This window comes from Myotis brandtii, unplaced genomic scaffold, assembly GCF_000412655.1.
Source record: "Myotis brandtii unplaced genomic scaffold, ASM41265v1 scaffold182, whole genome shotgun sequence".
Taxonomy (NCBI): domain Eukaryota; kingdom Metazoa; phylum Chordata; class Mammalia; order Chiroptera; family Vespertilionidae; genus Myotis; species Myotis brandtii.
In genome coordinates this window covers 1,380,769-1,406,608 of record NW_005356751.1, presented here as the reverse complement: position 1 = coordinate 1,406,608, position 25,840 = coordinate 1,380,769, and the positions used below count along the sequence as shown (strand labels likewise).

Below are 25,840 nucleotides of genomic sequence, written 5' to 3'. Positions count from 1 at the left end.
CGTTAATAAAATCAACTCGCTTTGGGAAAAGTCAATTTCTTAAATAGAGACTTGTCTTTAAAAAACATTTTATTACAATTAAAATTACAGAAAAGCAAATCAATTCATTTCAATCAAAATAACTCATGTTTACATCATATTTATAAGACAAACTGTACAATAAAATATATAAATGTTTTCACATTTTGCACTTCAGTCATCATCTTCTTCCTCTTCATCACTGATCACGTACTTCTTATGCTTCTTATTTGCTTTATCATCATCTTCTGCTTTTCTCTTTCCAGAAGGTTCACCTTCCTAAACAGACAAAATCATTTTCAATCTAAACGTCAATAGAGACTATTTCTAGAAAGGTTTATCAAAGTAGCTCTGAGATGAATGACTCTATAAAAACTCAAAATCAAATAACTATTTTAAAAAGAATATTCACCAGGTGAATAAAAAGGTGGTCAGGGTCGTAACCGGTTTCCAAATCTACAAGTGCTAGAAGGCATTCAAAACAACTACACCGAGTAATTACACGTAAACTGTGAAAACACAGACAGCTGAGGACTGGCTATGCCCCCTGCCTTTCCATTGCTTTCATGTTTCCTCATGGCTCTTTCCCTTTCCCAGTTTCTCCTCCTACCCATTTTTCTATCTTTGAAGTAATTTGGGTTTTCTAAAGTTTTTGCTGCTTACAAAAATAAGGGAGGGTAAGGAGCTGTATTCTTCTCCTCTTCTATAACTCAGACCCTGTTGAGGAAGGGAAGGGAGCACTTTTTGTTCTGTGTTATCCACTCTACCTGCTATTTACTATAATACAGTGATGGCGAACCTATGACACACGTGAGGTGACACGCATGTCAGAGGTGACACGCGAACTCATTTTTTTGGTTGATTTTTCTTTGTTAAATGGCATTTAAATATATAAAATAAATATCAAAAATCTAAATCTTTGTTTTACTATGGTTGCAAATATCAAAAAATTTCTATATGTGACACGGCACCAGAGTTAAGTTAGGGTTTTTCAAAATGCTGACACGCCAAGCTCAAAAGGTTCGCCATCACTGCTATAATACAACAACTTTACAAGGCAGCAAGCATGAGTCCCACCGAACAGATGAGGAAACTGACCCCGAAATGTGAAATGACTTGCTCCAGGCCTTATAAGTGGTAAAGGGTAGCCCCAAGATTCAGTAATCCAGTTCATTCTAATCTAGACTCATGCCCTTTGCCCCACGTATCAAGGAATGCTCTGAGAGGTGGTAACGGTAGTTCTCTGGTATGGGACATTAGGGTCTGTAAACTCCCCTGTATCTCACAGGCATACCCAGGCTCATGGTATTAAGGAGGAGTTTCACCTACAAATATTGGAGAGGGACCTAGATCAGGTATGACCCCTTCCCGACGCTCTCCCATTATAACCCACGGCCAGGACTTAAACTGGAGTAATACGAGGAGACAGTGGCAGGAGTTGAGAGGTTCAGGCAGAAGTAAAATCTTTGTTGTCAGGAAAGAGGAAGGAAAGGGTACAGGACGACCTAACAGAGAGTACTTGGGTGAGGAAGGTGGAGAGTAGTTTCTAAACCAGTGATGGCGAACCTATGACACACGTGAGGTGACACGTGTGTCAGAGGTGACACGTGAACTCATTTTTTTGGGTTGATTTTTCTTTGTTAAATGGCATTTAAATATATAAAATAAATATAAAAAATATAAATCTTTGTTTTACTATGGTTGCAAATATCAAAAAATTTCTATATGTGACATGGCACCAGAGTTAAGTTAGGGTTTTCAAAATGCTGACACGCCGAGCTCAAAAGGTTCGCCATCACTGTCCTAAACAGACAGCTAAGAGGCACTCACAGAGTTATAGATTTGTAATTGCCAAGCCTCGAAGAAGGCTACTTGATGGATCACAAGTTAAAATATCCTTTCTGAGAGAATACGAGGAATAAAGAGAAATCCCACAGCACTTCTCAATTTTTACTCACAGTCTCTGCTTGCCAAGAAATAAAATAGCATCTGCTCAAATAAGGATTCCCAATTGCCAACAGTTCAACACACTGTAAACACATCATTAGGATGTTTCCTACATAATTTATTTATTTTATATATGCTGCAGAGTGATTTAACAATTTCTGTCCAATTATCTTCCATAGCATGCCACTTCCAACAATGATTGAGAAATATTAAATGTTGTGATTAACAAATAATGCCAAGAATGAAATTCTGCTTCACATAAGAGCTCATAGAAGCTCAGTTCACAGAAGGCCCAAATGATCAAAATACATTAAAATCATTGATAACAGGAACATATGGTATTTCCTGGGTGACAGAACAATCTTTTGAATAACCCTCCCACTGGAAATAACAATGATGGAAAAGTATAAACAAATCAATGAGATGGCAAGAAAATAAAGCATAATCAGAGGCCAAAAATGAAGTGAAAGCAGGAACCCACAGAGGTAAGTAGAGCGCTAACGCTGTCCTCCTTGAAGACATTTACCAAGCTCTGTGAACTTGAGTTGCTATGCCTTGCAGGGTGCTGAGGACTAGAGACAAAGGCCAAGTGGAGCAGACTAACAGCAGGCCCCAAAGCACTACATCTTTAGTGTAATGTGAACCAGAAACAAGCCCAGGGCCATTTCTTTGGGGCAGGGGTCAGCAAACTTTTTTGGAAGAGGCCAAATAATAAATGTCCTGGCCTTTGTAAAACGTACGGTTTCTGCTGCAACTACTCAACTCTGCCACTGTAACAGGAAAACATCTACAAATGACACACAAATAAGCATGGGTAGGTTCCAATCAACCAGCCATATTAGGTAAGTGGATGTAATTTCCCAGCCCCTGACTTAATGAATGAAAGAAAGTTTTCTAATCTCAAGCATCAAAATGAATTAGCATGGTATTAAAAAGAATTCTAGGAAAATTCAGAAATCATTCTTTCAGGTCATCTAAAAAGACCTTATTCCCAGAATATAATTTAAAGTGGGCCCAGGTAGCTGCTATCCAAGGCACTTGGCAGAGGAAAATATAAATCAATTCTGGAGAAATCCATCAATCTAGGCCTTTAAAATTTCTTAATTCCTATACCTTTTAATGTTTTTTTTAATTGATTTTTTTTTTTTTAAGAGAGAGGGGAAGGGAGAGAGAGGGAGAGATAGAAACATCAATGAGAGCATCAATCAGCTACCTCCTGCATGCCCCGCACTGGGGATCGAGCCCACAACCCGGACATGTGCCCTGACCAGGAAACAAACCAGCAACCTCCTGGTTCCTGGCTGGATGCTCAACCACTGAGCAACACCAGCTGGGCAGTACCTGTACTCTTATAATTTGAAAAGGATACTGCTAAGAATATAAGTTAAGCCCTAACTGGTTTGGCTCAGTGGATAGAGCGTTGGCCTGCAGACTCAAGCGTCCCAGGTTCAATTACCGTCAAGGGCATGTACCTTGGTTGCAGGCACATACCCAGTGGGGAGTGTGCAGAAGGCAGCTGATCGATGTTTCTCTCTCATCGATGTTTCTAACTCTCTATCTCTATCCCTTCCTCTCTGTAAAAAATCAATAAAATATATTTTTTTAAAAAAAGAATATAAGTTAAGTCCTGGCCAGTGTGGCTCAGTTGGTTGGAGCATCATCCCATACCCTGAAAGGTCATGGGTTCAATTCCTGGTCAGGGCGTGTGCAGGAGAGAGCCAATCAATGTTTCTCTCTCTCTGCCCCCCCTTCCTCTCTCTCTAAGAATCAATGAACATGTCCTTGGTGAGGATTGAAAAATAAATAAACAAATAAAGGTTATATTTAAAAAAAGAATATAAAATAAAGTTACTTTGAAATGATTTTTTTTCAATAAATGTAAATGTATTGAATTACTCAATATTATTCCAAGCAGTATTTCATTTAAACAAAAAGAAATCAGTTTTTTCTACCATCAGAATTATTTCCATAACTTAAAAAAATATATTGAAAAGAAAAAGGGAAAAATAAATACACCCTCTGATCTCCCCACACTGAATGATTTCTAGTTCTCTAGTCGAGCCCTAGTATCTCAGGGCCATGTGTCTTCTCCTAGGCCTTTCCAACCACCAGGTATGCCACCCTGACCGGTATGCCCTGCAAGCGAACACTTTCCTTAACACCCAGTGAAAGGTCTCCTCTGAGCAGCCTTCCAACACCCATCCAAACAGGTGCCAGGCCCTCCCCTGGGACATCCTTGTCCTGTGATTGCACTGGTCTCACTGAGCTTCAGTGAAGTGTGGGGACATCTGTGTGCTCCTGGGCTGTGAGCTTGTCTTCATTCCAGAAGCTGACTTGTAGGCACAGAGGAAACCCCTAAAATTGAATAAATTTGGTTTTACCTCATCACTGGTGAGTTTCTTTGCTTTGAGTAATCTTTGGGCCTTATCTTCTTCTGATCCTTCATCGCTGTCTGACGAATAGATCCTGGCTCGTTCCTCTGAAAGCAAAGGAATAAGGTGTATGAGTGATTTTCAAAGACAGCTATCTATTCATTCCTGGACTTTTCCTCTGATGAGTATCTTTAATTCCTTCTGCACATTTACCCAGAGGAAGCAAATAATTTAAAATGTTCTGATTTGAAGATAAAGTTTAGATATATTGTAATGAAGCACTTACCCTTTCAAAATACAAGAATGGTTCACATGACCACTTTCAATATTAAAGAGGCTGTGTGCTAGGTGACTAACGAAACAGACACCACTACTCTTCCAAATAAGCTATAAAGCCCTAGTCGTTCTTTCATGGAGGGTAATTAAATAATTCCAAAATGAGCTTTGAAGATAGAAGAGGTGGTTTCCTGTTCCTGTAAAGATCTTTTGTTGCCAGGTAGACATTTTGAAAGGAGGTGTAGATGAGAGGTAATCTCTGATGTCCCAGCACAGGTGGACCTCGGGTGGGATAACAGCAGCCTACTTCAGACCAATCCTCTCACCTCAGAACCCAAAGCCTTCTTCCCCTTCTCCCCACTCCCTACCTATCTGACTATTGGATAGAACTGCACGCTAATGAGCTGGTCTGATAGGTTTTAAATCTCTGGAACGGCGGAACAACCAGAACAACCAGTGGCTATGACACACACCGTGGCAGCCAACCAGCCTGATCCGGCCCGATCGGCCTCCAACACCTCAATCAGGGGCGGGGCCGACCAGCCAGCCTCCCGCATCCCTTTCCCCCTGCAGGGCCAGCTGGACCCCACCCGTGCACGAATTCGTGCACAGGGCCTCTAGTATTATATAATTCTCTCCCTAAAAGCAACCTCAATTTTTTGTGTTTATTTTGGTTTTATGTGGTTATTTCCACAACTGATCTTTTCTGTGGGAAATTAGCATTAACAAAAAAATAAAAGGTCCCTGTACTACAGTTCAGAACTAAATCACAGGTAGGAAGGGAGCAGCAAAGCGCACCAGAACAAACACAATCACTGCAAGGAAAGGAGGGGTTTTATAGGACAGTCATAGAAGGGGAGATCTAGCTGTTGTTAAAATGTATCACTCGACAGGGACAGATGAGGATGCGTGGTCACCCACGGTACCTCTTACATTGCACAGTCACTCCCGAAGCTCTAACAGCTAATTTGGAGAATTAAAGCCTCATTTTACAGATGTGGTACCCACTATTCAGACGTGAAGTCACTTGCTCAAAGCTGAGTAGTAAAAACAAGAACAGCCGTTTTAGGCAATATTTATTTAGTACTTGTGATGTGCCAGGCACTGGGAGAAGTACTTTATATGTAGCATATCCTTCAATTCTCAAAACAACCTCGTGGTGTAAGTACTACTATTAATAGGTTGTGTTTTCATAATTAGGTAACAGAAGGGAGGTATTATAACTTCCCAGAAGTCATCCAACTAAAAAGTGGCAGAACGGAGATTGGAGCAAGCAGGATCCGGAGTCCAGGCCAAGTCTCTGACCTTCAGGTTCAGTCTGCTCTTTAGCAGGTCATCTTCCTACCGGCTGTGGGGACACCTGAGTGCAGTGTTGTGACGGAGGCAGATGCCTCCGGAGTCAAGTGACCCGGTTCAAGAACTCTTCACTTACCAACTATGTTCTGAGGATCAAACAGGGTGCATGTAAAGTGGTTGGGTGTTTGCCTGGGATTCAGCAGGTGCAGAATAGATGTTGACCATTTAAAACTATTGGTATTTGTGAAAGAAGAAAATATGCAAAAAAAGAACTTTGAAAGGAATCACTATGAATTTCCTGAAAAATTTAACTTCTTGATTCCCAATTAGTAATTTAAAGAAAGTTGAGGCCTGGCCGGTGTGGCTCAGTGGTTGAGTGTCAACCTATGAACCAGGAGGTCAGGGTTCAATTCCCAGTCAGGGCACATGCCTGGGTGGTGGGCTCGAACCCCAGTGGGGGATGTGCAGAAGGCAGCCGATCAATGATTCTCTCTCATTGATGTTTCTATCTCTCTCTCCCTCTCCCTTTCTCTCTGAAATCAATGAAAATATATTAAAAAAATAAAAAGTTGAGAAAAGTTCCAAATAGAATTGGCAAACTTTCAAACCAGAAAAGCAGAAGCTGAGGAAACAAAAGTCTGCAAGTGGGAGCCACAGCAGTTTCTACTCTGTCAGGCTCACCTGAAAGAATTCTGCACTGAGTATTTCATTAAACCTTGACGTATATCAACCCTTAAAAATAAAATGTCCAGTGAGTGGATATTCAGAGCATGCCCAATGCAAAGATAAATTTCTGAACCCTGTAATGAAGTTTCTGCACAAACTCACCTCGAATGCCCCCTTTGTATCGGTTCTTAATGGCAGCCAAGCTGATGGACTCCTCGCCTTCCTCTTCCTCATCGTATCGATCAGGTTCTAGGTAACTAGCACTCAGGCCCCGCTGGTGCTGCTTCTCTCGCATTCGGCGCTGCTGAGACTCCCTACGAATAGAAGCCCTTAAACGTTCTTCTTCTTTCTGTAAAGAAGCAAATAAACCACTGAACTTAAAAAAATGAGCTACTTTAGTGCCCACTTGAAACTACCTTTACGATAAAGAACATGAAATGCCTAGCTCAGGATAACACCTGTTCCCTATGTCTTCACAGTACAGATCTCTCCAAGCCACACCTGTTACCTCACACAGCGATCTCCTGTTCAGTTCTAAGGCGTGAAGGCCACACCAGGGTGAAGAGGCAGACGGCCCCTCACACCGTCCGTCCAATCAGAACTGGCACAGGCACAGCCTTGGGAGCCGCCACGTCCCCTGTGCTGCCAGTCAGAGCCCAGAGGGCAGCGACCAGCTGAGCCATGTCATCATGCCCAGCGATGCCTGAGGGAGGCCGTTTCTGTTCCCAAGAGACAGACACCTGACTGGCCCAGGCTCCACCAAAGCACCACAGAGCCCAGATATTCCTGTCTGGGCCCCTTAGCTCCCGACAACAGGGTGAGAACGTGCAGGCAGAGGAGGGTCCCTGAGCCCCAAAGTAGAGCCTTCATCCCCTTCATCTGCCTGGCATCCCACATGTTGGAGTTCATAAGACAGAGGCAGGTATGAGAGGTCAGGGATGGTCTGGCAATTCTCTGAATTCCTCATTTAACTGTTCTATGTTACACAACTCTAATTCTGTTGCTAGACTTTCTATGTAGCAAACTGTTTCATTAAGTAGAATGTGGTTGTACTGTCAGCAGGCCCTGGCCCATGCTCAATGGTTAGAGCGTTGGCCTGCAGACAGAAGTGTCCTGGATTCAATTTCCTACCAAGGGCTTATACTTTGGTTGCGAGTTCAATCCCTGGCCCCAGTCAGCCATTGTTTGGCAAATGCTCAGGACATGAATCCAGGGGGCACATGTGGGAGGCAACCAGTTGATGTGTCTCTCTCACATTGATGTTTCTCTGTCCCTCTCTTTCTCTCTCCCCCCACTCCTTCCCTTTCACTCTCTCAAAAAATCAATGGAAAAAATATCCTCAGGTGAGGATTAACAACAAAACAAATCCAAAAAACAAAACAAAAACAATCACTGTCAGCAAGACGGGGATTAAGAACAAGCTAGCTGGGTTCCTTGTGCATGTCCAGGGAAGCTGGGGACATAGAGGAGGGCTTGGGGGACTGATTTCTCAAAGCGATCCAGAAGGGTCTTCCAATAAATGCTGAGACTGGACTCTGCAGGTCCCTCCAGCTCCCTTGATGAGAAAAGGTGGGGAAATGGAGCAAGAAGTCAGACTTCAAAGCCAATGCCCCTGCATTCCACTGGGTTAGGCACTGTTACTGAATCTGGCTTAGTTAACTGCCTCCACGAACAAAATACAAGGAGTAAAAAGCTGAGACTCAGGGCCACACCTTCAGCAGAGCCTGACCGTGAGATACTAAGAAAGACGCTGAGGCAACCAGAGCCTCAGTGTGCCCTGCTGCAGAGGAATGAAATCCCATGAAGCAGGCAGGGCAATGGCTGGGACCTAGCGGGGGTCAGGGGAGACTGCACCGCGGCCTCCAGCTTCTCAAAGCAAGTGCTGCGCAAAGGCCCATGGTGTCAATACAAACACACACCACCCACCGTTGAATCTGTGCCTAAGTGACAGCTATGTCAGCTTTGAAAACCTATCAGGTGGAATGTTACAAATGGCCCTTAAAAACCACATTTACTCTGCCTGATTCTCCTTTAGGCACTTTCTGTCCTACTTTTATTATGTTTTAGACTAAATCTCTAACACTTCCACAGATTTTTGTCAAGAACTCTAAACCAGGCACAGATGATTTAAACATGCTTGAAAGTGTCTGCAGAAGTTCAGATCCTTTCAGACACTGAGTCTGTTTTATGATTGCCATTCACCCACTGTTTGGTAAATGCCTAAGCCACGAATCCAGCTCCCTGCTCATGCCAGCTGGAAGGAACAGAGGTGGGTCAACAAGAGGTGATTAATAAACATTTTGGGAAATGCTATTTTTCAATATATCAAAAATCCCAGAATAAGCTTAGCAAACATACCTTAATCATCTCCGTGCGCTGGCACTCGGGATCTCGACCAGCCATCGGTAAGATTCTGATCTTCTGTGTCTTTGAACATCTATCCGCAAGTGACAGGGTCATCTTTCTGTGTGTGGCACTGTCTGTAGAGTGAGGTCTGCAGGAAATAAACAAAAATGTCTCAATATTTACCATATACATTTGTGAGCCAGTCATACCAACATCACAAAAACAAAAGGCCAGTGACCATTTCTCAGTCCCTAGAAAAAATAGGCAGGGACACTAAACTGGATATAGTGGGTGGCAGATTTTTATCTTTCTTCATTCAACAGCTCACTGAAATATTCTTATCTCACGAGCAAAGTCAAAAATGAAAAGCTGGGATAAAAAGGCTTTACAAAGATTGACACCCCTCCCCCGCCACCCCACAGCAGTATGTGCACAGGCCCAAGCAGCACTGAATACTAAGTGCCAGGCACGGTGGTTGTGTTTTACATGTTGTATGAATTCACCATCGCAGCTGCTCTATGAGAAATTATTATATTTTATATATTAGAAAACTGAAGCTAAGCAAGGTTGAGAAAGTTGCATAAGGTCACACAAATGGAAACAGGACTCAAATACAAGTTTATCTAATTCCAAAGCCTATACTCTTGACCATTCCAATTCTCAAAAAGCTAAGTCATAACCAAGATTATTGTGCCTTGATTGTCAAGGGCGGGGAAAAAAAGAGACATATGTAATACTCTTTGTAATACTTTAAGCAATAAAACAATTAAAAAAAAAAAGATTATTGTGCCTTGCCCTAGCCCAGTGGTCGGCAAACTGCGGCTCGTGAGCCACATGCGGCTCTTTGGCCCCTTGAGTGTGGCCAGAAGTTTCAATCGCACTGTACGTGCGCGCCCGCACGTGGTATTTTGTGGAAGAGCCACACTCAAGGGGCCGCAGTTTGCCGACCACTGCCCTAGCCAGTTTGGCTCAGTGGATCGAGTGTCGGCCTGCAGACTGAAGGGTCCCAGGTTTGATTCCAGAAAAGAGCACATGCCAGGGTTGTGGGCTCGATCCCCAGTCGAGGGCATGCAGGAGGCAGCCGAACAATGATTCTCTCTCATCACTGATGTTTCTCTCTCTCTTCCTCTCTGAAATCAATAAAAAAATATATATTTTTTAAAAGATTATTGTGCCCTTTAAACATAAGCATTACCCAAGGAGGATGATCTGCTTAAAATCAAGGAAACAAAAAGGAAATATTTCGTTGTAGTGTCTACAGTCTAGAGAAGGGGAAAGCCCTCAGCAGCTGACCTCAGTGTTCTGGGCTGCTCGGGGAAACATCCCTGAGGTGGCATTGGGTGCAGCAGCCGAAGGAACAGGATGACCCAGCCTTCACACCCACCAACGCATCGCCTTTCCTGACTCCATGCACACTAACACCCTCTACTCATCAGTCTCCCAGATCCATTTACTAAAAAGAACAGACACAATGACTAGTAAGTATTGTAGGCCTCTGGGCAGTTATAGTAACCACTTGAACTAAAAAGCTGGCATTCTGGTTTACATAACAGTCTCTTGTAAGTTTGGTTAGCATGACCGGGTTCCCTGTGAAACAGCGACTGTTGGTGCACTAGACAAAACAGCCTTAGAACCCAGAGAGCTGACAACCAGATCTTGCTCTCTGAAAAACTCCACTGTGAGATTATGTCCATTGGCATTTGAACAACATCTATATTTCACTGCTTTATTGTAACAAATAATCCATTGATAAGAATAGTTACCTGAACGTGAGTTTGGTTTTAAAGACGGCTTGTCCCTGCAGACCAGTACCTTGTCTTATAAAAAGATGGTTGTGATCGCCTTGCAGTGGAGCTTTGTAAACATCAAACACCTCATTGCCCAGGTGCAGAGACATGCTGAAAAGAAGGAACCCTTCACATATTAAAAGCCATACAGCTTTCATCCTACCATTTTACTTCCCTTAAAATGTGTTTCAACTGCTGCTTTCTCTCCTTACACAGAACCCAGAAGAAAAGAGTAAAGCCAGGACATGAAAAACAACCTACCTCAAAGTAAAACAGGCTGTGACATTTACTCAGCCTCTACTACCTTCCCAGTGAAAGGTCGTTTTTCTAAACTTCCCACTTACAAGCAGGTGCAATGAGGGGGCGGGAGGAGCTGTTGTGCCTTTTCCAAACTACTATGCTGTACCCAAAGAGGAGGATCACATTTTCGGCCACCAACTTGTATGACCCTCAACTACCTACCTCTATTCAATGCCAGGGACTAAGCAATGGAAATCCTATATAATAAAAGGCTAATATGCAAATCGACTGAACGGCAGAACAACTGGGTTGCTATGATGTGCACTGACCACCAGGAGGCAGAAGCTCCATGCAGGAGCTGCCCCCTGGTGGTCAGTGCGCCCCCACAGGGGAAATGCCGCTCAGCCAGAAGCCGGGCTCATGGCTGGTGAATGCAGCAGCAGTGGTAGGAGCCTCTCCCACCTCCGTGGCAGTGCTAAGGATGTCTGACTGCCGGCTTAGGCCTGCTCCCCCGAGGACTCCCGGGCTGCGAGAGGGCGCAGCCCAGGCTGAGGGACCCTACCCCAAGTGCACGAATTTCGTGCACCGGGCCTCAAGTTCTTTAATAAGAGGTGGCCCACAAATAGGTCTTATTCCAAAACTTGGTTTCTCCTGGCCACACTCTGGGTATTTCAACACTCTTTGGGCATTTGCGCTCACCTTCCATCTGTCCACTTGACTATCCGAGCATTGCTTTCTTTAATTTCATTTCCTTCTTCATCCCGTCGTATCCTCCATCGTATAGTATTTTCTACCTGTTTTAAAATACAAGTGCCTTAGAACACTGTCGTTTATGCTTTTTCCTCAAGAAACATATAACTGTAGAATAAGCATGCATAGCTAGTGACATAAAACATTAAAGCCCTCTTTTTTTTTTTTTTTAATAACCTACAGATGTTGAATAAATTAACAACAAAATATGCTTAAGTGGATTTCTGCGTTCCTAGTGCTGGATTCACAGTGGGAACCGAGTGCCTGAGCATCTGAGCAGACGCTAAAGCTGTGGTAGCCCTGGGAGGTGTGAAGACACAGTAAGAGCTACCAGGACAGAAGATAAGGCTTGAAGCCATGTGAGGCAGCAATTTAGAATGGCAAATCCCTACATAAAGCAGGATCTCTTACAGGCTAAAACCCTGTAAATGTGGGACCAAAGCACTACACCTACTGGCCTAGGGAGATAAGGAGGCTTCCTGCTTATGGGTAAGAAAAAGGAAGCACCCTATGAAAATTAAAACCCCAGCATTGAGCAGATTTAGAGTCTAACTTTATCTTAACTACCTGGAGGGGGAATACCAGGCAGTTCTGAAAAACATTCAAGAGTTTCCTAAAATGAAAACCACTGTTAGTGCAATTAAAAACCCAGCAGGACTCCTGGGAAAATGCAATACACTAAATGCATGTCGTTTGTCACTGCTGCACCCTGGAACCCACTACAGTGACGGCGAAGGCTTAGAAAAGGGTACACTCCAGGATAAAGAGAATGTGAGATAAGACAGCAGCAAGGAGAAGCCAACACTGAAAACTGACAGCTCTACGCCCACACATGCTTGCCTAGGCCTATTCCCCTCCATCAACCCTAAAGCAGCTGCTCCCATTTCCACTTAGAATTCCTGGGTCTCCATTCTGTTAGGTGTGACTATCTTTGCAACTGGCTTCTAGCCGTTCCCTTCTAGATTTCCCCCTTTCCTTCTTTGTTCCTCATTAAATAAATAAGCAACCATGAGGCCGGCTGATTAAAGAACTCAAATAATATGCATGAATTATATATGATGCCATTCTGAAATTTGTTTCAAAATAGTCAGGGTACGATGGGGTGGGAATATAGATGTAACAAGATTGTCCAACTTGACAAGCACTGAAGTGAGCGATGGGTACATGAGAGTTTTAATACGGTTTTCACTAGATCTGTGTACATTTAAAATTTTCTTAATAAAGGAAACAAAATAATCTGTCACTATTCCTTCCCTCTCATACAAAATCAGTTAGCCACCTGTAAATATGCAAACACATCATTAACTGAGAAGCTATTCTGAGAAATGCTTTTATTATATAAGGTGATTCAAATAATAACAATAAGTGCCTCTAAGAATGGTCAGCCTAGTCTCAAGAATATCACTCAGGAAACAAAGGGTCCAGGGTTATTTTCCACCACATGCTGAGTTTTTAAAAGACAGTAGTCTGTTATACACCAACATTTTGTACTCTAAGCACCAAGGTTTTAGAGAAAATATTTATTTCTAAGCTTTGGTGCTTATACTAGGGTCTGGTATACATGACCTGAAAATATAATAGATATATTGATGCATTCACTGATGCATCATGATATAAAGACAAAAATGCAAAAATCAATAAAAAGTAAACAAGGAACTACCACATTAATTTATATAAATGATGAGAAAAATGAAAAGCAGGAAAATAATGCCAGAGGCACTAAAACAAGAATAAAAAACAGATATACATGTTCCAAGGAAAAATATTAACAGATGGGCTATTGGGAGCTGGGAAGAGGCAAGAAAAAGGACAGCAAAGAACAAAAAACATTCTAAGCACTACAGTTAAGCACTATAACTATTAATTATGTGACCTAGAACAAGTTATTGGTCCCTGTTTACCTCCATTTTCTTATTTGACTTGCATTTCCATTAAGAGGGAGGAGTGATTTCCATTAAGCTTTGGAAGCCCATGCATGTTGGATAGAAACTATTTTATATCAAAGTTCCTTAGATACTTGTGAATCTATCAGACTTGAAGGGATGGAATTGTTCTAAAAATTCAGCCCCTTATTCTAAGGCAGTGGTTCTCAACCTTCCTAATGCCGCGACCCTTTAATACAGTTACTCATGTTTTGGTGACCCCAACCATAAAATTATTTTCGTTGCTACTTCATAACTGTAATTTTTTTTTTTTGCATAGTCAGCCGGATCATAACTGTAATTTTGCTACTGTTATGAATCGTAATGTAAATATCTGATATGCAAGATGTATTTTTATTGTTACAAATTGAACATAATTAAAGCATAGTGATTAATCACAAAAACAATATGTAATTATATATGTGTTTTCTGATGGTCTTAGGAGACCCCTGTGAAAGGGTCGTTCGACCCCCAAAGGGGTCGCGACCCACAGGTTGGAACCGCTGTTCTAAGGGGTTTCTTAACATTCTAACACCATGCACAATACCCACTGAAAGAGTATTTACAGGAAACCCTTCAGATTGAAGAATTTAAAATGCATAGCTCCCATTTTAGTATGAGTGCAACTGCTTCTTGTTCTTTGGTACAACTCATCTCTGCAGCATCTGCTTTATCTACATCCCCCTGATTGAAGGAAGATTACAGGCCCTCCTTGGATAGAGGTAACAAGACAGTACAAGGTATCAAAGAGAAGCATTACCAGGAACTTGGTACAATAAAAATCTCTCCTAAGAGCAATCAGAAGAATACAAACAAAGTCATAAGGGGAAGTGTTAGGTATGAGTGACAAATTCTCCTCTTGTATATGATTTGTTTATCCATAGATCAAAGAGCCTGAAGAATTTCCTCTTTATTTTTAAATTAATTTCAGAGAGAGGAAGGGAGGAGAGAAAGAAACATCAATGATGAGAATCATCGATCAGCTGCCTCCTGTCCACCCCCTACTAGAGATCAAGCCCGCAACCAGGACATGTGCCCTGACTGGGAATCGAACTGTAACCTCCTGGTTCAGGGGTTGATGCTCAACCATTGAGCCACACCAGCAGGGCTGAAGAATAATTTCCTCTTGCAGGAAGTTGCTGCAACTTAACCCACAGTACATATGGAAATAGTTGTTTTAAAACACCAAACTATAGTACCATATATTATGAAGGAAGTAGCTAATAATTATTTAAAAGCATCAAAAAAGTGTAACAGCGAGAAAAGTGACACATTTATAGAGCAAAAGCTATATATTTTCTTCCTGAAAAATAATCTGAGCCCTAGCTGGTTTTGTTCAGTGGATAGAGCATCTGCCTACGGACTGAAGGGTCCCAGGTTCGATTCCGGTCAAGGGCACATGCCAGTAGGGGGCGTGCAGGAGGCAGCCAATCAATGATTCTCTCTCATCATTGATATTTCTCTCTTTCTCCCTCTTTCTTCCTCTCTGAAATCAGTAAAAATATATTTTTTTAAAATCTGAAAAGGGCCCTAGCCGGCTTGGCTCAGTGGATAGAGCATCTGCCTACGGACTGAAGGGTCCCAGGTTCGATTCCGGTCAAGGGCACATGCCAGTAGGGGGCGTGCAGGAGGCAGCCAATCAATGATTCTCTCTCATCATTGATGTTTCTATCTCTCTCTCCTTCTCCCTTCCTCTCTGAAATCAATAAAGAAATATATTTTTTAAAAAAATCTGAAAAGGAATACAACTCATTTGTTGATAAAACAGGAAATATAAAAATCATTTTCAAAAGCTCAAGTCTCAAGTTAGTGTCTCCAGGTTTTACTTTAATTAAAGAAAAAAAGAAAGGAGTAAGCATAGAACGGTACCTTTAGTTTTAACCTGGTTCGACCTTCTTCATCCAGCATTTCCTCATCTTCAAATTCATCTTCATAATATTGAGGATCAAAAGGCCTACAAATTGTTTTTTAAATAAACTATTAATCATACTTTGTAAAGAATATTACCACTGTGTTATAATAACATACCTAACATACCACTATACTAAAAAATCCTAATATAATTAAAATTCATAATGATCAAATATCTTCATGTTCAACTTCTAGGAAGTATTCAAATTATTTCACTTTCTTGAAATTTGGTGTGGATACATGTTGCTGGAAATAAAGTGCGAGCAAGGCTAAATATTCAAAATATTCTTCATTCTTATATAAGTCTTAAAGGAATAGGCTGTACGTGCTCTAGTTTTCCATATCATTTTGCTTGGGGAGAAAAGTTTAAATTGCATAAGAACTTGCATGTCATTAGTAAATAATACCCACAAACACTAATTAACTGTCAAAAACCATTAGGTTTTCTACATCTGCAATGGCTGCTACAGTGGACATTTGCCATTTCTCTAGCAAATTTCACTACTTTCAATTTCAGCGTTTATAGACCTATACTAGCCAAAAACACCCAAAGCTTATGTTGTCTATTAATTACTAAGTAGCAAACTGCTAAGAACAATTATGAGCATTAAAAGTCTCCTTTATTGATATGATAGTCTATACTTTTTCTGTCACAGAATATGCTTGATTTATTTCTTCAGAGATCTATGACCAGTTTTCCATTTTGTGATTAGTCAACTCATGTAAAATAAGAAAAATATCAACATTCCACATATTTCTATCCAACATCTAGAAATACTTTTAACTGATCCCCTTACCTGGGCTCTACACTGAGAAAGTTGGGCAGCTTAACAAAATACAAGTCGTTTCCTAAATCAGTGTTTACTTTGGGTATTTCTACTTCTATTCTGGTCTCAGGAATTGGTTCCTCCTCCTGTTGATCCTGAGGCAATCCATTTTCATCCTAGTAAAAAAAAAGCATGGAATTTTAGAGTTTTATGGGATCTTAGAAAGGGGCTAGCTCAATTTCCACACTTTAATTACTTAGTAGGTAAGAAGCCTACTGAGACATCAATGTTAGGGCTAAAGCAACCCTCAATCCCCCATTCCTACCCACTCAGCCCTCCAAAAACCTCATGGGAAACAAGATCAGTTTAGAAGCATCAATATAAGAAAATATGTTTTGTAATTAATCTTCTACATACTCACCAACAGAAGTGTGAAATTAATCAACACTTCAATATGAAGTCCCTCTATTAATTAAGATCAGAGATTATCAACACAGCACACATACACTTCTTGGCATGGACAAGAAAAACATTTAAATCAATGGTTCTCAAATCGCAGGTCCTTTCAGTATAGTCTCTCACAACGTGGCACCAACCTCATGCTGGGCAGTTCGTTCTTTCTTTTCTTTTACCCAGTTTCCCCTAATGGTAACATCTGGCAAATCTACAGCACAATATCACAACCAGGAGAATGACCCTGATAGAGTCAGATCACTTCCATACCACAAAGACCCACATTGCCCTTTTATAGACACACCCACTTCATTCTTGCCCTCATCCCTCCTTAATCTCAAACAACCATTAATTTCTTCTCCATTTCTATAATTTTTGTCATTTCAAGAATGTTACATAAGTGGAATCACACAGTATGTAACCTTTTTCTTTTCATTCAGCATATTTCCCTGGAACTTCATCCAACCTTTTGCAAGTATTAACAATTCAATCTCTTTTATTGCCGAGTAGTATCCCAGTGTATGGATGTGCCAGGGCAGTTACTTCTACTCCCACTTAAAACCAAGAGTTCCCTGTCTGGCTGGCATGGTTCAGTGATTGAGCGTCGACCTATGAACTAGGAGGTCAGGGTTCGATTCCCAGTCAGAATACATGCCCGGGTTTCGGGCTCGATCCCCAGTGTGGGGCGTGCAGGAGGCAGGCAATCAATGATTCTCTCTCATCACTGATGTTTCTATCTTTCAAGAAAGTCATCTGTTCATTGTATTTTCATACCATAATTCAGTTATCAACTTCCTCTTCTTGGTGTAAGAGAGACCCTTAGCCTCAGAAACTTTTTACTTAGCCTTGAATAACGGCCCAGTGCACATTGGTAATTTTACTTACAATAGGCTGTCCTGGAGTAGGTGGTTTATCTTCTCCATCACTCCCTGAAGATATATCATCTGCACCTCCAAAGAGATCCATCGTTCCACTGTTATCTTCAATAAAGGAGGGAAATGTGCAGTATTAATATCCATAACAAAGATTCCTCAAAGCTATCACTTCAACATATTCCCAAGGTGTCTGACCACACCAGGAAACCCCCCCAGCACTACTCTGAGCCTGGCTCTCAAAGATCTGACCGAAGTGTCTGTGGAGAGGGAAGGGGGCAACTCCAGTGAAAGGCACTTCTTTCACCTTTCATTTATGGCATCCTGTTCTACTTTCCTTTAAACCCAGGAGCCCAGATATCCTCCTACAGTCTATATACTCAAATTTGGGGCTTAAACAGCCCATTCCAGCCTATTCTCTCCATAGTCTCTCAAATTTTAAAATTATAGGTCCATGTCTACCCTCCTCACAAGCAGAACTCCACCTAGATATAGGGAAAACAACAATAATAATCTATATAATAAAAATCACCAAAACTACAACCCACCCACCAACACTCTCATGTCTCTTCTTGATTCATTTTCTCCTTAGTTCTTATCACTATACAACACACTATATATTTAATTACTCAGTCTCCCTACCCTACCCTGACCCCACCAGATTGTGAGCTCTACAAGAGAGAGGTCTTTATCTGTTTTGATCATTGCTATATTCCCAATGCCCAGAACAGTACTGAAACACAGGAGATTCTCAATAAATGTGAACAAAACGAAAGAATGAATATCTAATTCTACCAACAACCCTATAAGATGGTTAGCATCATCTCCCTTTTACAGATCAGAAAACTGAAGTGTAGTAATTAATTTGAACAAAATCATGTATTTGGAAAGTAGAGCTACCAAGACTCTAACTTGGATTATCTAATTTCAAAATTTATGCATATGACCAGTAGATAGTTATAGATCCAAAGAGCACGCTGTTCTTGTTCTGTCCACCTCTCCTTTTCTCTCTAATTGACGCTCTAAATGTTTGCTTTAGTTATGTTACTTATAATCATTTATATAAGCTATTTAACATTAATGCATAATTACCATTCAGCCAGAATAATAGTTATGTGTAATCAAAATTGTTTGCTATAGCTTTTATACTAACATCTTTACTGCATAATAATTTGCCATTTGAAACACAGTCACCCATAGAGATGAATGGGTAGGTCTTTTATCCTTACAACAAATCTACCTTATCTAATACTGGGTTTTCATGAACTCTTCATCTAATCCATAGCTCAAAGAACCAGGTTCTTCATTTGATATTAACCTGTTAAGAACTTAAGAACAAGCTGTCCTGGAACTGTCATTCAAACTTTAGAATGAACACTGCTGCCTCCACCTGAACCAGAGCCTCAGCCCCTAACAACAGATTCACTCTAATTAGAAATCAAGAAATAGGTTCTTCAAGTGATACAGCATAAACAGTTTCTCATATCTGTACAATTTCCCTGTGTACACTAAGTGTATGTACATTCTTTCTGTGGGTCTTGCAGTCTGGGGTAAACACCCAGGGTTGGGCGTGTACTATAGTTAAATGCAAAAAGAGGAATGGAAATCAACATATTAAAAAAAAGTAATTGAAGTACCTTTTGGTACCTCTGTGTCACTATCCGCTTCTGAATCAGATGCAATTGCATTCTTGCGTTTCATTCGCAAAACTTCATCTTCACTATCACTGCCTCGTGCAGATTCTGTAAGAGTAAAATTAGAGGTTCTGCATAATCACAGTCATATTTCATAGATTTGAATTTTGTGTTTTAAAAGCAACATTGACGATAAACATTGTATGGGTGCATCCATACAACAGAAAGCTACTCAGTATTGACTAAGAAGGTGCTTTTGATGCATGAAACAATTTGGATGAATCTCAAATGCACTATGCTAATTGAGAGAAGCCTAAGTGAAAGAAAGAAGTCTATATACCATATGATTCAATTTAAATGATAGCATTCTCAAAAAGACAAAACTTTAGTGACAAAACAGACCAGTAGCTGTCAGGGGTCAGAGGTGAGGGAAGAATGTATTTACAAAAGGGATAATATGAAGAAGTCTTTTAGGGTGACAAAACTGTACTGCATCTTGACTCTGGTGGTGGTAGTTATACAAATCTATACATGCATTAACAATGAAAGAACTGTACATACATACACAAAAATCAACTTACTGTAGTTAATTAAAAAATAAAGGTGATAAACATTGGATTCTGTAAGTAGAAAAACTTGGTAGCATGAGAAAAGCAGTACTGAAACTTAAGATTAAATTTATCTGTAACTCATTAGAGAAAAAAAAAAAGGTAAAAATACTGCAATGGAAGAGACAAACACATAACTTACCTGGATGGTATAATTGTTTACCTAATTGTAAACTTTAAGAAAATCAACTGAACCACTGTAGAAGCTAGTTAATTAAGCAGAATGACCAGCCAGCTACAAGATTCCCTACTGTGACTCTAGTCCTAGGTTAGTCTACTATTATTTGAGAAGTAGAACATGACTCTCAATGATTCTGATAATAATAAAAATAACTCTACCTAGAACTAGTTACTACAGTCTATATAGGCCTATATCCATCTCTGGAAATCTCTGACCTCTTTTTCTAAACAATGCCAAAATGTGTTCTTGAAAACTATCCTGTGAGGTATGTATTACAGGAGAAAAAAACCGCCTCCCCTGATATTTAAGCTAAGGAAATAGGACTAATATGTAGTTATAATCAATCACCTACATAAATGAAGCAATCCAGATAAGACTTCTGGAAGACTTTTAACCTAATCAAGGTGAATTTTTAGTAATACAAAAAATAAATAAGATCGCTACATTTAAAAAATATTCTATATGAAGAATGTGTTAACCTGAGCAGAATAGTGTAAACAACTATTATAAAAGAGGGTCCAGAGCCAAAGGCCATCTGTATGTTTCCAGTATTCTTTAGGGAATGAGTGTTTGACATAAGCACATCTCCCTAGGGTCAGAATGCCTGCTTCAAGCTATCATAGTTCAAGGAGATCATCTAGCTGTTTTTCCATTTTCTGGATGTTATGTTCCCCAAGCAACCTGCTGATTATTATAAACTGGCTTCCAATGTAGATTTTCCCCAAGGGAAGAATACAATGATAAGAGAAATCACTGAGCCTCTTGAAACAATTTTGCAATTTAATTTTCTTGTGAATTTAATTAGTTTGAGTAAACTTGGAACCTGATTACCTCTGGATGATCAAATTTTGGATTTAGAAACCTGAGCCAGAACATGTTGTTCACACCTCAATACAGCTATGCTATGGGGACATTTCAATAGTATTGTTTTTTTCCCAACAAGCAAATCCATTCTCACCTGAGGCAGGCTCTTCAGTTACCCACAGAAATAGAACAACCTCTATTCATTTTAAAACTACTCTCACACTATACATCCTTCTCTAAGACTGTCCTCTTTAAATTTTTTTCTTCCTGATATAGCATCAATTAACAAATGGGAGGGGGATAGAAATAATGCAAAGATTAGGAAAAATTTTAAAAAGCAAAATGTATAAAATTAGAAAAGGCTGAAATGAAGGGACAGGAGAGAAAAAAATAGGGTACTAAAGATGACACTGCGAAAAGAATAATGGGATGCACCTGTATCGAGATGCTTCTACTAACTCAGTGGTTGGCAAACTGCAGCCCCTTGAGTGTGGCTCTTCCACAAAATACCACGTGCGGGCGCGCACGTACAGTGCGACTGAAATTTCGTGGCCACACCCAAGGGGCCAAAGAGCCACATGTGGCTCACGAGCCGCAGTTTGCCGACCACTGTACTAACCGATTTTGACTCTCATAAATGAATTACCTGACTTATGGTCCTGTTCTTCTTCATCATCTGAATGCCTGCGTTCTTCGTCTGAGGCCTGTGGCCTTTCATCATCAGAATTTTGCATTTTCTCCTCATCAGACATCTGTGGCCGTTCATCATCATCGGAATTCTGTTTCTCATCATCATTATCAGAAGCTGCTGGCTGTTCATCATCAGAATTAGCCTTCTCATCCTCAGACAGTTGTCTCTCATCATCTGAAAGCTGAGGCCTGTCCTCATCATCTGTGTTCTGCATTTTCTCATCGTCGTCAGAATTCTGCAACTTATCTTCATCAGATCCTTGTGCCCTCTCCTCATCATCAGAATTTTGTATCTTTTCATCATCCGACTGGTCGCTTTTATCTTCTCTGTCCCATTTTTCATCATCTGAATGTGCTTTTTCAGAACCTTCTGCTTCTGAGTGATGGCTCCCTCCATCTGATCCATGACCTTCATCTTCATCATCATTATGGGCTTCCGATCCACTATGCTGATCGACATCTGAAGGGTCGTTGTCTTCACGGTCAGAATGCTCAGAAGGTTCTGATCTATTGTCTGACCTTTCAGAGTGATTATCACTCCCACTCTGATGAGAAGCTCCCTCATCTTCACTGTCATCTCCAAACAGTTCTTTATTACTTGGTTTTCCTGAATCACCTCTTTCATCCTGATCACTTTCGCTTCCAGATGCATTACTGCCAGATGCTGCATTCTCTTGATCAGAATCCGAGTCTGATCCAGAATCAGAATCTATGGAATCATATAAACACTGGGTGATGTCAGCAAAAGGAAAGGCAGAGTAAGGAACATCAAAAGCCCATCACGACATAAAAGCAATGAAAACACTTGTTAAAAACTGTTAGTATCAATTTTCTTGGTACTCTGGAAACTAACCAAAAGTTGCAGCAACCAGGAGAATCCTTAACAAAAAAACCCAGCTGGCCCTAGCTGGGTTTGCTCAGTGGTAGAGCATTGGCCCATAGACTGAAGGATCCTGGGTTTGATTCCAGCCCAGGGCACATATCTCAGTTGAAGGCTTGATCCCTGGCTCTAGTCAGGGCGCATGTGGGAGGCAACCAATTGATGTTTCTCTCTCTGTGTCTCTCCCTCTCCCTTCCACTCTCTCTAAAAATCAATGGAAAAAATACCTTTGGGTGAGGTTAACAAGAGAAAAACCAGCTGAATTTTTAGAGAGAAAACAGAACATCATGGTGTTTTACACCTGCTACTCCCGCCCCGCACCCCGCAACCCCCCACCACTCTCTGCCAGCTACTCCCCAGCTCACTTTAAGGTAACAGCCTGAATTTCTGGCACACACACCACTACTGGAAGGAGCAGAAGTGACCTCATTCAAAGAGAATCATGGTAGCTAGTTTTGATGCCTAGCAAATCACTGAAGGACTGGCTCAAAGGGCTTGACTTTATCTCACCTAACATAGAACTTTCTCAGTGTTGAGGCAGCTACTTGGGAGTGTTTGTTAAAAACAAACCAAAAAGCTTTAGAGGAAAGGCTGGGGAATGACATAATATGAGGAGTAAGAGCTTTTAAAAGTTCCCACATATTCCTAGCGATCAGGAAGAACATATGGTTAGGGCTGTGCACATGCTCAGGAAAGAACTGAGGAAGCCCTAAGCTCTCACTGCTGGCTGACCTCAGGCTCCACACAAGCAGAAAGTAAAGGCAAGGACAGGCTGTAAATTACCTGTTTGAATGTTGACAGCATGCCCCAACATATACGCAGAGCTGATCTGTAAAGACTGGGAGGTTTCTTTTTTAGGGGGCGGGGGGAGGGGGGGAATTCTAGGCATTTAAGGAAATCTCTGTCCAATCACTAGCTGACCACTAAGCTAATGGGACACAGATTTCATTAGCCACACACAACGAAGACTGCAGACAACCCAATTTAAAAATGAACAAAAAACTTGAATAGACTTTGCAAAATTAGTTCAAAAGACTAAACAATAATTACTGTGATAAATAGCAACAACAAATCCTAGGGAGGTGGAGGAATGTGTTTTCATGAGTTGTCACATCATATAATATTCAAAGAGCCTAATTATCAACAAAAAATTATAAAGTATGCAAAGAGACAAAAAAGTATGCAGCCCATACATACAAAAAAGAAAAAAAAAAAGGCTACAAACTGTCTCTGAAGAAGCCCAGGCAATGAAAATATCTTGCCAAATAAAAGTATCAATAAAACCCAGCCGGTAAGGCTCAGTGGTTGAGTGTCGAACTATGAACTAGGAGGGTACAGTTCGATTCCCAGTCAGGGTACATGCCCAGGTTGTGGGCTCAGTCCCCAGTGGGGGGCTGTGAGAGGCAGCCGATCAATGATTCTCTCTCATCACTGATGTTTCTATCTCTCTCTGCTTTCTTTCTGAAATCATTAAAAGTATATTAAAAAACAAAAAAATCAATAAAAAGACAGATATTATTTTAAAAACAATACAGAACCCTAACCGGTTTGGCTCAGTGGATAGAGCGTCAGCCTACGGACTGAAAGGTCCCAGGTTCGATTCCGGTCAAGGACATGTATCTTGGTTGTGGGCACATCCCCAGTAGGGTGTGTGCAGGAGGCAGCTGATCGATGTTTCTCTCTCATCGATGTTTCTAACTCTCTATTCCTCTCCCTTCCTCTCTGTAAAAAGTCAATAAAATATATTTTTAAAAAAACCAATACAGAAATTCTGGAGTTGAAAAGTACAATAACTGAAATGAAAATTTCATAAAGGGCTACATAGCAATGTGAGCAGGAAGAAGGAAAAATCAGCAAATTTGAAGACAAGTTCATTAAGATTATCCCATGTAAGGAACAGAAAAAGAAAGAAAAATGAAGAAAAATAAATCTAAAAGACTTGTGGGATACCATCAAATGTACCAACATATACACAATGGGAGTCCCAGAAAAAGAGAAAGATCAGAAGGAATATTTGAAGAAATAATGACCAAAAGCTTCCCAAATTTGATAGAAAACAAAAAACAAAAAAACCATCAACCTACATATCCAAAAAGCTCAATGAATGCCAAACAGCATAAAGTTAAAGAGAACAGCCCTAACCGGTTTGGCTCAGTGGATAGAGGGTTGGCCTGCGGACTGAAAGGTCCCAGGTTCGATTCCCGTCAAGGGCATATACCTTGGTTGGGGACACATCCCCAGTAGGGAGTGTGCAGGAGGCAGCTGATCAGTTTCTCTCACATCAATGTTTCTAACTCTCTATCCCTCTCCCTTCCTCTCTGTAAAAAATCAATAAAATATATTTTTAAAAAAGTTAAAGAGAACACCTAGACACATCATTTTCAAACTGTGACGACAAAGACAAAGAAGGCATCCCAAAAGCTGAAAAGGGGAAGCAATTTGTCCCACCCAAGGGGTTCTCAATAAGAAAAACAGCTTTTTCTCATCAGAAAGCATGGAAACCAGGAAGCAGATTCAAAGTGCTGAAAGAAAAAAACTGTCAACCAAGAATAATATATCCAGCAAAACTGTGCTTCAAAAGTGGAGGACATATGAGCAACAAAAGAAAAAATACCTTGGACTTCCTCAAAATAAAAAACTTCTGTGCAAGGAAGGACATTATCAAGAAAGTGAAAAAACTGCTCTAGCAAAGGGAGTGGCATATATAGGGCTCTATATACAGGTAATATATAAGACTATATTTCCAAACTCATCTTCCTGACGAGAACCTCCTGGAAGATTTCTAAAAATGTGAATAAACTGATGGAGTTCGAGGGGGAAACACACACACACACACACACAACCACAATAATGCACTTTGCTTAGGAAAAATGTAGATAACGTTACTTTGAGCTTGGAGGGTTGCAAGAATTCTGAACTTGGTCTTGAGCCCCTCCCTTCTCATTTCAAATACAGTAACTCTTATTCGTATTGCAAACTCAAATATCCAGCAGAAATACTGCCATGTGTCATAAACATTCATTCATTCATTCATTCATTCACTTTATCAACAAATTCTCCATCTCTCCTCTCCAAACACACACCGCACATGCCCCACCATCTAATACCAGAGACCCAAGAAATCCTGGTTTCTGCACCGGCTCTCCGAGGACACGCACTACCCCGGTATCCCGCCCAGCCCCTCGCCCAGACATCTCAAGCTCCCCCGCACACCACGGTCTGTCTGGGTTCGTTCAAGAGGGCACCATCGGCCCCCCCCGTCCATTCGCCCACCCATTCCTCCTGCTCCTGAACACCTAATCTCCACGCGTTCACAAACAGCCCTTCCCCTGCGCGGACCTGCGCCAGACAGGTCAGAGCAGGACCCCAAGGCTCCGTGCCTCCACCCCTGCCCCGCGCCCCTCTTGCCCCACCCCCTCC

At 41.1% G+C, this 25,840-nt stretch overlaps 1 protein-coding gene across 1 annotated transcript in view; it reads right to left on the bottom strand.

Annotated features, from left to right (window-relative positions):
- Positions 1 to 51: 51 nt before the first annotated feature.
- The window catches only part of LEO1 (LEO1 homolog, Paf1/RNA polymerase II complex component), a 26,262-nt gene continuing 473 nt past the window's right edge, over positions 52 to 25,840 (bottom strand). The window contains exons 2-12 of the mRNA XM_005863921.2: positions 21,497 to 22,249; positions 19,261 to 19,365; positions 17,637 to 17,731; positions 16,329 to 16,474; positions 15,490 to 15,574; positions 11,648 to 11,742; positions 10,685 to 10,819; positions 8,934 to 9,069; positions 6,738 to 6,924; positions 4,347 to 4,444; positions 52 to 297 (exon numbers count right to left, since the gene is read on the bottom strand). Coding sequence (XP_005863983.1) covers positions 193 to 297; positions 4,347 to 4,444; positions 6,738 to 6,924; positions 8,934 to 9,069; positions 10,685 to 10,819; positions 11,648 to 11,742; positions 15,490 to 15,574; positions 16,329 to 16,474; positions 17,637 to 17,731; positions 19,261 to 19,365; positions 21,497 to 22,249 — 1,940 coding nt within the window. The 3' untranslated portion in view covers positions 52 to 192. The remainder of the gene's footprint in view (positions 298 to 4,346; positions 4,445 to 6,737; positions 6,925 to 8,933; positions 9,070 to 10,684; positions 10,820 to 11,647; positions 11,743 to 15,489; positions 15,575 to 16,328; positions 16,475 to 17,636; positions 17,732 to 19,260; positions 19,366 to 21,496; positions 22,250 to 25,840) is intronic.